We start from the raw sequence: 13,116 nt of genomic DNA, 5'->3' as shown, positions 1-13,116 counted from the left end.
TTTTCTCTCTCTCACACGCATAAACACTCTATATGATTCTATGTCTGCATATAAGTACTCTTTACACGTCGCCGCTTATTTGGATAATAATGCCTATGATGTTCCGGTAAATATCGAAATTAATTCTAAACTGTATTTCACTCCTTCCTTCACGAACTGCATGATGCATATTTTGAGCTCCCGAACTGCAGTGTGGTTTTCAATAGTATCTTTTTTCAACTTAATTCACAATTTTAATTTCTTCTTGTAGGCGTATCGTTCGAATCGTATCTTCAGGGGCGGTCTACAAAACTAGTCAATACGTTCAATCAGGATGCTTCAAATAAAGACAAGCTCATCGTAGGTACGTATGCAGGCCATTTATTTGCTCCAATTATCCAGACTTCAATTTGAATTCCTGTTAATACTTTTTAATACTCGTTATATCATCTGAATGGAATTTGCACTGTATTTCATCGCAGTTTTTCCTATGTTACAGTCAATCGAATTCACGTATCTGTATACGTCTATGACAATTATTCTCTCAGTAACAAAACAGAAGGCCTTAATTTTTTATTTTTTTTCTCGTAAGGCTTCAATGTATTTTGAATTCCTTTATTTTTAGTACACTCATCTGACATGCTAGCAATATTTTATATTTTGTATTTTTTGTATCTTTTTTTTTGGTTTTTTTTTTTTTACTGCTTTGTTGTTTTGATGTAAACATTTATTATTTTGATATATTTTTTCTCATTTGCTATGTGTTTCTTTATATATATATATATATATATATATGTTTTTGAATGCTTTTTTTTAATATGATTTTATGTTTGATGTAAACTTGCATATTTAGTCTTTGGACTTTTTGACAAGTCTTGAATAAAACCTATTTTGAATTGAATTGAATTGTCAGTTCTATTAAATAACACAAGTTATTGGACACGGGGAAGATAAAATTGGTCAAAAACAAGCTGTTTCAGTCAAAAAATACTTTACTATGGAATAAGAAAACACAAATAAGAATCTTACACACACACACACACACACAAAGACACGCATATATATATATATATATATATGTATACATATATATATGAATTAAGATATATATATATATATATATATATATATATATATATATATATCTTAATTCATAACGTTGACAGAATACACAAGCGCTTCATCATGATATGCGTGAACGTTTCGTGGTTTTCCATGGTTATATAAATTATAGGACCTTACCTCATTGTTATATCAATTATAAAAGTACGTGGACACATACTCAACACGACATGAGTGAGTTACAAAAAGAGCCATTTTCTTTCTGGTTCTTGCTAACATTCGAATAACACGGCTCGATTTGACAAATGATTTACATACATATATATATTACATGAAAAAGGAAATGAAAAAGGAAAGAATGGTTAACGTGGAATTGAGATGGAACGTAAATTGTGCTTATTGAAAAGGGAGGATGATGTAATGTCGGAAAAGAAAGGGAATTTGGGTGGGAAATGGAGTGAGGTTTTCAATAAGTAGAGAAATAGAGCGAGGGGGTTGCAAAAGGTACAATCACATAACACAGAATAGTTAAGCTAATAACTTATATACGTTTACAACGTAATGGTAAAGAATAAATAAGCGTAAATTCAACACTATTTCCTTATCAAACATAATAAGAAGCAAAGAAATTATATCATTAGAAATTCAAAAACATAATGCATCTTGATATGTAATTTTTGCAATTATAAACATAAAATTTCGATATGAGTGAGAAAAAGAGGGATATGATCAGAGAGAAGATTGTAAAGAAAAGAGAGAAGACAGAAATGATACATTTCTAGCCGGAATATAGGCAGTGTTGTGGGCATTACACGATTCAGACACTGAATTTTAATTATACAAATTGTATTAGTTTGTTTAAGTACGTCAGAACGAAAAATTGAGAAAAAATATAAAAAGGTTTTGCATCATATACATATTTATTTAATCAAACATATGTTTACAGAATAAAAACATGATTCTGGTGGGAAACAAGTAAAAGAGGTATCGGGGACAGGGGACAAATACCCCAAGCGGACCTGAAGGGGGTGCAAATAGGCAAATCAGAGGACACGCAAATACAAAGCAGAAAAAAAAAAGACAGAACAAGAAAATCATTATTTATTTCTTTTAAGGATTATATGAGCCTCAAATACGAACGGTAAAAAAACGTTAGAAAAGAGGTTTCGAGGGTTGAAAATGCGAGAAAAAATTTCACTCGGTCGCGATTCTTTTTTACAAACATTTCTTTGGGGTTTCGCACCCATATAGTATCATCCCAATAAACAGAACACCAAAAAGTAACCTCTTTTGGGAGTGTATCTTAAGTGATTTTAAAGTATAGTGCCTTTTGAACTAGATTTAAACGTTATCGACACGTGCCTTCATTTAAACAAAAAAAGGTACTCCTGTTCACGTTTTCATCTAACCTAAAAACCATCAGTTTATCACGCGACTGGAGTAACGTGATTCCACTTACCTCTGTAAATCAAGTGTTTATGACCAAATAACCACTTGACCAGCAACGAGTTTTTTGTCAGTTAACCGATGGTGGCGATAAATACGTAATTATTTGGTATTGTAAGCACCTTTATTGATTGGTTTCACAGGTTATCCAAGGTTGATGGTAATAATCACGTTACTTACACCGGCTAATCGTCTTATTGTTCTGTCCGTGAATCTCTGGTTATATTCAACTAGTAATTCTGAGGTGTCTTACACACCTCTTTAAAAGGTTTCAAAGTTACCATAAATTTCTTGGTTATGATCACGTGGCTCAAGCTGATTACTAATCTAAGCTGTGAAAACGTGATATGTAGGTGTGAAAATAAGTAATTATTAAGTGTTTTAAAACACCTATTTAAATGGTAGTCAAAGTTGCCATAAGTTCCGCGGTGATGATCTCGTGACTCAAACGGATTATTGATCTAAACTTGTCATATGTGACTTTTAGGTGTGAAAAATTAGTCATTATTAGGTGTCTTAAAACACCTATTTAAATGGTTTCAAAGTTACCATAACTTTCTTGGTGATGATCACGTAGTTAAAACTGATTACTAATCTAAGCTGTGAATCCGTGATATTTAGGTGTGAAAAATTAGTCATTATTAGGTGTATTAAAACACCTATTTAAATGGAAGTCAAAGTTGCCATAAGTTCCGCGGTGATGATCTCGTGACTCAAACGGATTATTAATCTAAGCTGGGCATACGTGACTTTTAGGTGTGAAAAATTAGTCATGATTAGGTGTCTTAAAACTCCTATTTAAATCGTAGTCAAAGTTGCCAGCAGTTCCGCGGTGATGATCGCGTGACTCAAACGGATTTTTAATATAAGCTGGGTATTCCGTGTTTTCCATGTGTGAAATTGAGTTATTCTTGGGTGTCTTGATGGTTTCACAGTTACCATTTAAGTTCCGTGGTGATAATCCCGTGACTGTTGGCATATTTCTATGTTCACCAGTTGATAACTGACTGTTGGCATATTTTCATTGCACCAGTTGATAACTGGAGTGTGCATATTTCCAGTTGCACCAGTTGATGACTGAGCGTTGGCATATTTCGAGTTGACCCAGCTGACACCAATTCATTTGCATATTGAATATGGGGTGCGTGCAGATCTATGTTTTTAAAACAATTTATCTGAATTTACAGCATATTTCTTAATTACTGATGATTTAGTTATATGCAATTCATTTCGAAAATACTACAAATATATATTACCAGTTATTAGGACATTTCGCTACTTCGTATAAATAGTTAAACATGAATAAGGGAAACATTAACTGTGAACTAAAATAATTTCAATAAAGTACAAGTATACGAATTTTGTTCGATTATTTCAATTATGTAAGTCTACTTATTACCAGTGCCCTTACATTGGAAATTCAGACGTACCAGTATTGAAGTATTGTTGCTGTTCAACTGGTTGGAAGTTTTACCAAATGGTTCTAATGGCTCAGCTAGACCAGTTGAATTATAACTGGCCTGGATCAACTGGATCATTTAGCCCATTTCAATTTCCAGGGTTACCAGTTGGCATTAAATGGTTCATCAACTGGACCAGTTGCAACTAGCTTTCACTTCTGGGATGTTTGCACCCCCTCCCCCTCACCCAACCCCCTCTAATCCCAAACTGCTTCTGGCGCGCCTGGACGTAATTATGGAAGATCCAAGACACGATGTTCAGAAACGGGATGAGAACGTCATTATTTTGGTTCATTTATTGTGTAACATTTGCGTAATTATTGGGTTGAACGCGGGTTACAGTAACATACTTCCTCTTCGACGTAAATTTCACGTGAATGAAGAACATGATTCATCTCAAGTCAGCCTCGTAATATTCACGTGAATTTCACGCATATATTTTGACTAAAACTATCACTAACGCTTCACGTGTTTCGGTGACGCGATAATTTCGTGTATGAAGATGTAATTTCATAACCAAACAAACACGGGAGTATTAGGTTTACAAACCATGGTCTCCAAGGTAGGGATAACCACGTTATTATAATGGTAATATTGCAGTGAAAATTGCGTGATTTAGTGTACGTGTGTTTTAAGTTACCTAATGCAAAAAACGTATTAACACATTTACGTAAATGTCCGGTGTTTAAAGAACGTAACTCTCCTCAAGTCGATACCTTCATATTGACGTGATTTTCACGTGATTTTGTTTATTGGGATAGCATTTAGATAACGAGTATGAAGATTCACATTTCAATGATAGAGGTGCAAGTCTCGTCGCTCTGCTACCCATTATATAAAGTTTCACCAGCGTCTTATCAAATATTGCGCCCCAATCAATAATGGAGTGATCGAAATAATATTTGAAAGAGTTAAACATTTGAAAGAAACCTTATTCCTGGACTTTATATTTCTAGCTTTCCTTAATTTTGCGCCCCAATTGATAAAGAAATGAATAAACAGAAAGGGGCTGTCACGGAGCGGCAAATTCTTGCGAACGTAGTAAATTTGGGGTGTCGCCAGGGTTCGTAAAAAGTTGCAAGCAAGAAAGTTTTTAAAATCGACACATTGAGTACCAGGAGTCAGCAAAAGGTCCTAAACATTCACAAATTTTTGCAAAGGATTGGCAAATAGTTCCTAATCTTCACAAAATCTGTCGCTAACATTTGCTTACAGTCGATAATAGTCGCCAACTGCCTTTCGCAAACACGTTCACAAACATTGTTTTACCTAGTTGTCGCTAAACATCGCTGAAAGTCGCTAAACTGTCCGACAGAGGCGCACCCTGATATTCGCCAACATTCGTCAGGAAAGTGGGCTAATCCAAAATGCGCATCGTTCGTAATGGGGCTTTCATATTTCCCCTCCAAGGAATTTGGGGGGAATTTTCGGCCGGCGTGGAGCCTACCATGGGCCCTAAGGCGGGCCTCTGGATGCTCACCTGACTGTTATTAAATGCCTAAAACCCCTGAGCTTCATGGGAAACCCCTTGACCCCGCCGGGGCTTTGCCCCTGCCAATTTACGCTCCTCTTCCTTCGCTCGCTTGGCATTACCTAGTCGTAAATACTTTAGCCCCCCCCCCCCTCACCCGCCCTACTTTGAAAAACGTTCCACGGGGCCTGCATGTAACTTAAGAGTGGGGTGATGCGGATTTTTTTCAGCCTCCCCCCCCCCCCCGAAAAAGGCCGTATTTTTTCTTTTACGCCACTGGCACTGCTCCCTCGTCCCCCGCATTTCACCCCCCCCCCCCGGTCATGAAAAGAAATCGCCGCCCCTGGCTACGTGCGACGTCCTTTTAAGGCAATGTGACGTCAAATTGCCTTAAAATGCTGTCACACGTAGCAGTCCACTATGTCGGCGTGCATATCAAAGTCCCTAGTGATTAGGAGCTCACCCTTGTCTATTCTTGTATTTATTTCAGGTGATGGTTCAGCTTCCACATTATGGGATAACCATAATTGGATGGAAGCATTCGGAGTGAGAAAAGAAGGGCCCGAATTCGTGACCGCACAAATCTTGCGTGCCGTTCAACCCAATGCAAAACTATTTGTGATATTGAGAGAACCCGTTTCAAGGTTAGAATACGTTTGTTTGTTTCATGGGTTTTTTAAGTTTAGTTTTTTTTTAATACTGAATTATAGTAATAATCTTAGAAATAATTATCTTAATAACAATAGTAATTACAAAAGTAATTGCCAAACCAATAATATGAATAGCGTAAATTGTTTTCACCCCAATGATGAATTGGTCCCTAATATGATTCCTAAAAGAGGATAAATCTTCTTTAATACATTTACAGGACAATGACAGACGGTTTCATGTATTTTGCACTCAACATTATACATATACAGTGACACGCAACTATACCAGTGGCCATGGGTGTCAATCCGAGCTTGAGCATGGGTGGGGGGGGGGGGACACAATTACATGTCATCTTTATAGTAATTGTTACTTTCAAAGTTAAACCACGTTATATTGCTACATACACTCTCTCTATATCTCTAGTTACTATATCCTGTTTCACGCCGTTTACTTTCATTGGTGACCGGTTCATTTATTGTCTTTTTTTATCAGCATTTAGTCAAGGTTTATCGATTTATAACTTGCTACTACATCTTTCATTTCATGTACAGCATCTGCCTATTTCTATCAAGAAAGTTTAAATGTATCAACGTTCATAGTTTGGCTTTTATTCCAAGAAATTTGACTGTGACCCCCGGGTTCAACAGTCCTCAATTTTAGTGTTAATGTTATGTGTTTGTTTTTAAAACCGTCTGTACTATATAATATTACCAGGTGATGGAATTTTCATTCATTTTTAGCTTGAGCAGGGGTCCATGTGGACTTATTTCTTCACACAAATAGACTTGTTAAAGCCCCATTTTCCTATTTGTAGCTACTTGCTCCCTCTATAAAGAAAACTTCCCTAATCGGTGCCTGTTGGTCCCCCATGATCCTCTTTTTCTTATGTTAATTGAGAGCTGAGTTAATGAGATAGCCACCTGTCAGTGACCTGGCTGGGTGGTCTAATCCCTTCTGGCCCAGTAGTATTGATGGTCTTTAAATACAATTTTTCAAATCTAAATTTTGATGATCAAGTTTCATCATTTTACGCCAAATCGTAATGCATGATAATGCTTGCTTGGGGATCACATATATTCAGATGATAAAACTCACTTATAACTCACTTGAACCAGGTTTATTCAGTCTTTAAACTGTTGTTCCTATCCATGGTTTCCTTTGGTTGGGGTTGTCATCATATTTTCTGGGCATCTTTGCACCAGTTCTCAAGTACAGCTTTGAAGCGATTGGTAGTGGTACTCTCCACAACATCGCCTAAAAGACTATTCCACACATTAATTTTTTCTGGATGAATGAGTTTTTGTCGTCCGGCATATTAGCTTGTAAAGCTTAAAGATAAAGTTGAGTTCAGGTCATGCGATTGCATTGTGAAAGGAACAGTGTGGAATCGATCAGAAAAGGTTGATCCTCTAGTATGTACGTATTAGTGCGTGCTGCAAGGTTCTGAAATCATCGACATGATAAGAAATTCGGCCCAGTCTTGGTAAAGTTACAAGCACTGTACACAGAAAGATTATGCGAATGCACGGTGAACATTTAGCACAAAAATTCCGTCTCGATTGTTATGATGTTACATGCCATATTTAGAATATTAAGGCATTTGAAGAGCCATGCTTTCCATTAAACATTTTGTATATGATGTTCTTCCACACATAATACAACGATAACGCTCACAAATTATTTTTCATCTCTTCCCAGAATCAACCTTCTCTTTAAAGGCCAAGTCCACTCCCGAAAATAACTTTATTTCAATAGAAGCAGAAAAATCAGACAAACCAATCAAAAAAAGTTTGAGCAAAATCGGGTAACTAATAAGAAAGTTATGAACTTTTGAAAAAGTATGTAAATCTATAGACCAATGGAATTCACTACACAAATTGCCAATTTGGTTATCAGTTTGTGACGTCGTGTCCTCACTATTTACTTATTGCCCAAAACTTGATTTCCCCATGCCTTCGCCCAGGTTATATGATTTGTATGGATGTAATTTGCTTGCTTGTTACTGAATTTGCGGGTGGTGTTCCCCCCTTGATCCGCCCCTGCGTTCTTTTTACAGTCAAGCTTGTCTATATAGTGGCCACCTTTCTACAGATGCCACCTCTCCACACATGCCACCTCTCCATAATGACCAAGTATCCCCCCCCCCCGCCCTCGACAAAAAATTGCGTGTTATAGGAGTAGGACCTGTCTAAAAAGGTTATCTGTCTACAGTGGCTACTAACTAACCATTTATCTCGACCCCCGTGTCGTTACTTTCGTTGATTCATTTTTTTGTTGGTCGTTGTTTACAGACTGTACTCTGGCCACCTATATTTCCACCGCAAGCCGCATCCGGGACGATTTCATAACGACTCGGTGGAGACCATAGCCAGGTTTCACAGATGCACTGCTACCTTGAGCGCCCGCGCGTGTGCATACACAACCTCGCAACAAAAGGGCGTGGTAAGTATGCCAAGGGTGACGACTATTCAAGAATCGGGCCTATTTCATTTTGATCTCCACCACACCAACGCTACATCCCCGTACTTACGGCGGTCCTCAGGCTGGGCTGGTGTGAGCATAATTATGAGTTTGTGGATAACGCCATCTTCGACGGCTCGAACCAAGTGTGTAGGGAATTATAAAGGACCGGGCAGATTCTGGACTAGGTGACAGCCGATGTATGTCCTCTCCGAGGAAATTTAACCATTTGGTTTTAAACCCTGGACATTCAGTTTTTAAAAACGAAACCATTGCTCTACCACTGACATGTCTTGCTACCTGGATCTGTTCGCAACTTCAGTACGATACTAACTGTGGGAATTTCGTTTATCTTTGACTTTAATTGGTCGAGTTTCAATTAAAGGGATAGTTGAGTTCTTGTTTAGACCGCAAATGCCTTCAAAGTGCATGGTATTGCTCTTAATATTCATGACATTTCTCGTGCCCTTTTAGGACCTTAAATTGCTATGAAGGTAATTTTAGGTCCCAACAAGTGTGAAATTTAGCCAATACGATTATACCAATTCAGCTCTATTTTTAAAAGAATACGGTGACCGTTAATTAATTAATAATAACAATACATGGGCCGGCGGGCTGTGCATATTATAACCAACACGAAAAAGCCTATACAAAGCCAAGATCGTCGGCATTGGCTAAAATAAAACGTATAAGGCGTTATTTCGTTTTTTAACGGCTGGTTCAAATTATCTAATATTTGTGGTGGTACACAAATATTAGAAATAGTTATATTTATGAATATTTCAGCCGTCTCTAAACCGATTATAATCAAACAAAGATGATTCTGTCATTTAAATTGTATGTTCTTTCAAATATGACACTCAATTTGTTATTATCTCACAACAAAATATTTTGTGTAGCGCCCTCTGCAAAAGAACTCAACTATCCCTTTAACTATATTTGCTTGAATGTTGAGAATGAAAAATGAAAAACAAAGTGTCAATAAAGTATCAACAGTAATAATAATAACAATGGCTAAATCTGTAATCGTGTTAAAACGATGTAATGACGTCTGCGTTTGCCGTTAGAGGACGTGATTGTAGCGATTTTGTAAAACAACAAATTCGGATGAAGTTGGGACTATTTTAAGGAGCAGGTCGTATTTCTGTATTGGGAAAAGCTTCACTATTACTATCTATAGCAAGTTGTAAGAAGTCTCTAGCATGTCGGATAGTGAAGATAGATAGGTACATAAATACGGCTAAACGGACTGAAATGGCACCAATAGCAGTAAAAATGATAATAATAGTGATTGTAAGAACAAAAATAGTATTTCATAATCATAAAAAGTGATTATAACAATAAGCAGAAGAAGAAAAACGAGAAGGAGAACAAAACCGAAAAACTAGAAAAAGAGTTGGTAAATTTTTTTCTCAAAAGAACTCTTACGCCAAGCAAAAAGAAATTAAAATAAATTGAATATATATATAGACTTATGTAAATAAAGACATGCTCACTTGGAGTTATAAAGAGTACTATTATGATATTAATGATAATGGATATTAATAATGAAGTAGATGATGGGAAACATATACCATTGTTCCTTTTAACCTACGCCACTGACACTTCAAGTAAAACGACTTACTTTACTTTCATTTTACCTAGCGTCTCAACATCGGTTTATACGCCATTTACATCAGGGACTGGTTGAAGGTTTTCCCACGTGATCAGATGTTTATTCTACGACTTGAGGACTGGCATGAGGACTGCACGGAAATTTTACCAAATATCTACGCATTTTTAAATCTAAGTAAGCCAACCACAATATTATATTGTCGTTCAATAGTGTATATATATATATATATATATACATATTGACTTGTAGGGTGTGCATTATTATAAAAATAATACGCAGCAGGGAGGGCGTTAGTAAGAATTGCCCACACTTTTGAAACACACAGTATCGAAGGTACCGAGCTCGGGGGGGGGGGGGGTATTCACATATTAGGATATATGGGGTGTGCCGCTCTAATGAGTCACTTTTTCACAAAAATCCCTATACATGGGTCCCATTTTTAACAAACTACCATTAAAAACGGATCCGTCCAAACATGCAAACACCCCCAAAACAGCCGAAATTTGTGAAGATTGGGTCTTTTATCGAGAAAAATGCCCCCAAATGCCCCCTTGTGATGGGTAGGTGTTTCGAGGCTTTAGCGGCACACCCCCTCGAAACTGATTACCCCCCCCCCCCCCCACCCTGGTACCGAGTATATCATGCGTTTTATTGACCGGTCATTAGTTAAATTACGTGTTAGGCAAAATAAATGCTTGGTCACGTGTACGCTCTAAACCCATCACTTGATTAGGATCCGCTTCATCATCTTAAAATATAAAATAATTGCGTGCTCCGGCGTGAAATATTATAGATAAAGTGACTGCTATGAGAGGAATAGTTGTTTTATAGGCTCAAGGGGACGTTGCATCCTGATATCACTCGAGGCGTGCCGAGGGGTGAAAGCAAGATGCAACATCTCCGAGAGCCTATACAACAACTATTCCTCTCTGAATCATGAAGGTTTCGCGGGCATAGATTACGGCGCGTGGGGGTACGCACACTTGTTCTGACACCGCGGACCCCCCCAAAAAAAAAAATTCCTGGGCAATGTGGCAAGGAAAATCGGCTAGAACATAAAAACAGGCAGAAGATGGCAGCAAGATTTGGTATCAACTTAAAGCTTAGACATCAGAAAAAATGTTAATAATACAATTAAAGTGGAAATTCCTGGAAATCTAAACATTTCCTCTGGATTTATGAAAAAACATGGATAATTAGTCCATTTTTCAGTGAATTACCCTATAATATATTATTAAGATTGTGTATCTCGTGCAGCCTCCGCACGGAAATCGTACGGAGCCCGTGCAGCTTCCGTGCAAAGGTTGCGCGGACAAGGCGCGGTGACCGTGCAACCACCGTGCCGTTTTTAAGCGATCTCTGGCCTCCATGTTCACCGAAAAATCGTGCGTTTGCTGCATGATCAGCGCTAAGTCCTCCGTGCGATGCCCGTGCCGGAATTGTGCAAGGACACATACGACATGTCTACGGACTACGGGCTTACGATTTTTCAAATTTGTATAACTTTCTGCGAAAAAAATCGTAGAGGCCGCAGAGCCCTGCGGAGCCCGTGAATCCGTACGAAAATCTCACGGCCCTCTTCTGCCTCCGTACGGAGGCCGCACGGAAAAGGGGATACGGGCAGGATACGGGCTCCGTAGACTAATCGCAGGCCAAATGTAATCTAGGCATATGTGACCGCTACCGTTTGTGACTGTGGGAATGCTGCGGCGGTCCTATAATTGGTATAGGTCGTAGATATTTTAGGCCGCACGCCCGCCGCGGCAAATGTGACCTAGGCATTTGTGCTGGTATTTTGCGTCGCGTTAACTGTCCAAATCGAGCAAAACTAATTAATATAGTAAGAGCTGTCTAATATTCAATGTTACTAGGCAACCATGTCGTAAACTACCTATTAACAGCAACGATATGTGGGTTGGTATGAGAAGAAGCGGGGGATACTTTACATGTATTTATCGCATAATTATGTCCATAATATTTACGATTAAATCTTTAAATGAAAAAACAATCATGAAAATAAACAACCTGAACAAAAATCTGACACAAAGTGCAAATATATATTGTATGGGCAAATGACTTAATAATAAACACCCTCTCGCGCTCTCTCTCTCTCCTTCGCTCTCTCTCTCTCTCTCTCTCTCTCTCTCTTTGTTTTGTTACAATGTTATTGTCGAAAGGTTTTGTGATTTGTTTATGTACTTTTGAAAAAATGTATGATTCATATCTTTTGTGTTCTATTCGCAGAAAATTTATCGGAGGATAAAATCATGGAAATCTGTCAGTCTCGAACTATTAATACCAACCTCAGAACTGCGCATAAAGTTGGAGACATGTTCAATGAAACGCGGACGATTCTTCAAGAATTCTATTCAGGGTGGAACCAAGAACTGAGTGAATTACTGGGGGATGAACGCTTCCTGTGGCACTAATGGTGAAACGAAAGAAGGCACTCACCTTTTTTTTTACTCCGGAAGGTTCGTTTTTCCAAAGGTTCAAAATTCCGAAACCCAAATTTACTTATCAAGGGTTTCAAAATTCCGTTAATTAAAAAGGGTTCATAATTCCGAACATTTTGTTGCATTATTTTGAAGGTTCGTTTATCTGAAGTTTCATTAGTCCGAAAATGAAGTAGGGTTCATTATTCCGAAGTTGGTAGTTACAGAATACGATATTGTTCTATGTAATTGTTGGGATTACAAGCCCTATTTCATTTTCGGAAATACGGACCTCCGGGATGATAATACTTCTTCGGGTTAACAAACCTCCAGAAATATGAGCCTTCGGAATTGGGACCATTCGGAATGATGACCATTCAGAGTGATGAACCTTCGGAATTACGTTCGTTCGGAATATGAACCTTTGGAAAACGACATGTAACCTTACGAAATTAAGTCTCAAGCTCAACAATAATACCAGGGTAGAAACTTTGAGACTTCATCCAGAATTTAATTTAGTTTTTCGTGTTTCGTGTG

General features: G+C 37.8%; 1 protein-coding gene across 2 annotated transcripts in view; it reads left to right on the top strand.

The window, feature by feature from the left end:
* LOC105437523 (carbohydrate sulfotransferase 15-like) overlaps window positions 1-12,828 on the top strand; it is a 28,412-nt gene extending 15,584 nt beyond the window's left edge. Inside the window, exons 3-7 of one of the 2 annotated variants that reach the window (XM_030990648.1) lie at window positions 251-343; window positions 5,909-6,062; window positions 8,361-8,511; window positions 10,174-10,318; window positions 12,389-12,828. In XM_030990648.1, coding sequence (XP_030846508.1) covers window positions 251-343; window positions 5,909-6,062; window positions 8,361-8,511; window positions 10,174-10,318; window positions 12,389-12,573 — 728 coding nt within the window. In that variant the 3' untranslated portion in view covers window positions 12,574-12,828. The remainder of the gene's footprint in view (window positions 1-250; window positions 344-5,908; window positions 6,063-8,360; window positions 8,512-10,173; window positions 10,319-12,388) is intronic. The other variant, XM_030990647.1, reaches the window with a different exon arrangement.
* Window positions 12,829-13,116: the final 288 nt, after the last annotated feature.

This window comes from Strongylocentrotus purpuratus, unplaced genomic scaffold (assembly GCF_000002235.5).
Source record: "Strongylocentrotus purpuratus isolate Spur 01 unplaced genomic scaffold, Spur_5.0 spur5_scaffold_19, whole genome shotgun sequence".
Classification (NCBI taxonomy): domain Eukaryota; kingdom Metazoa; phylum Echinodermata; class Echinoidea; order Camarodonta; family Strongylocentrotidae; genus Strongylocentrotus; species Strongylocentrotus purpuratus.
The sequence above is the reverse complement of the archived record's forward strand: the minus strand, read 5'-3'. Positions and strand labels throughout refer to the sequence as shown.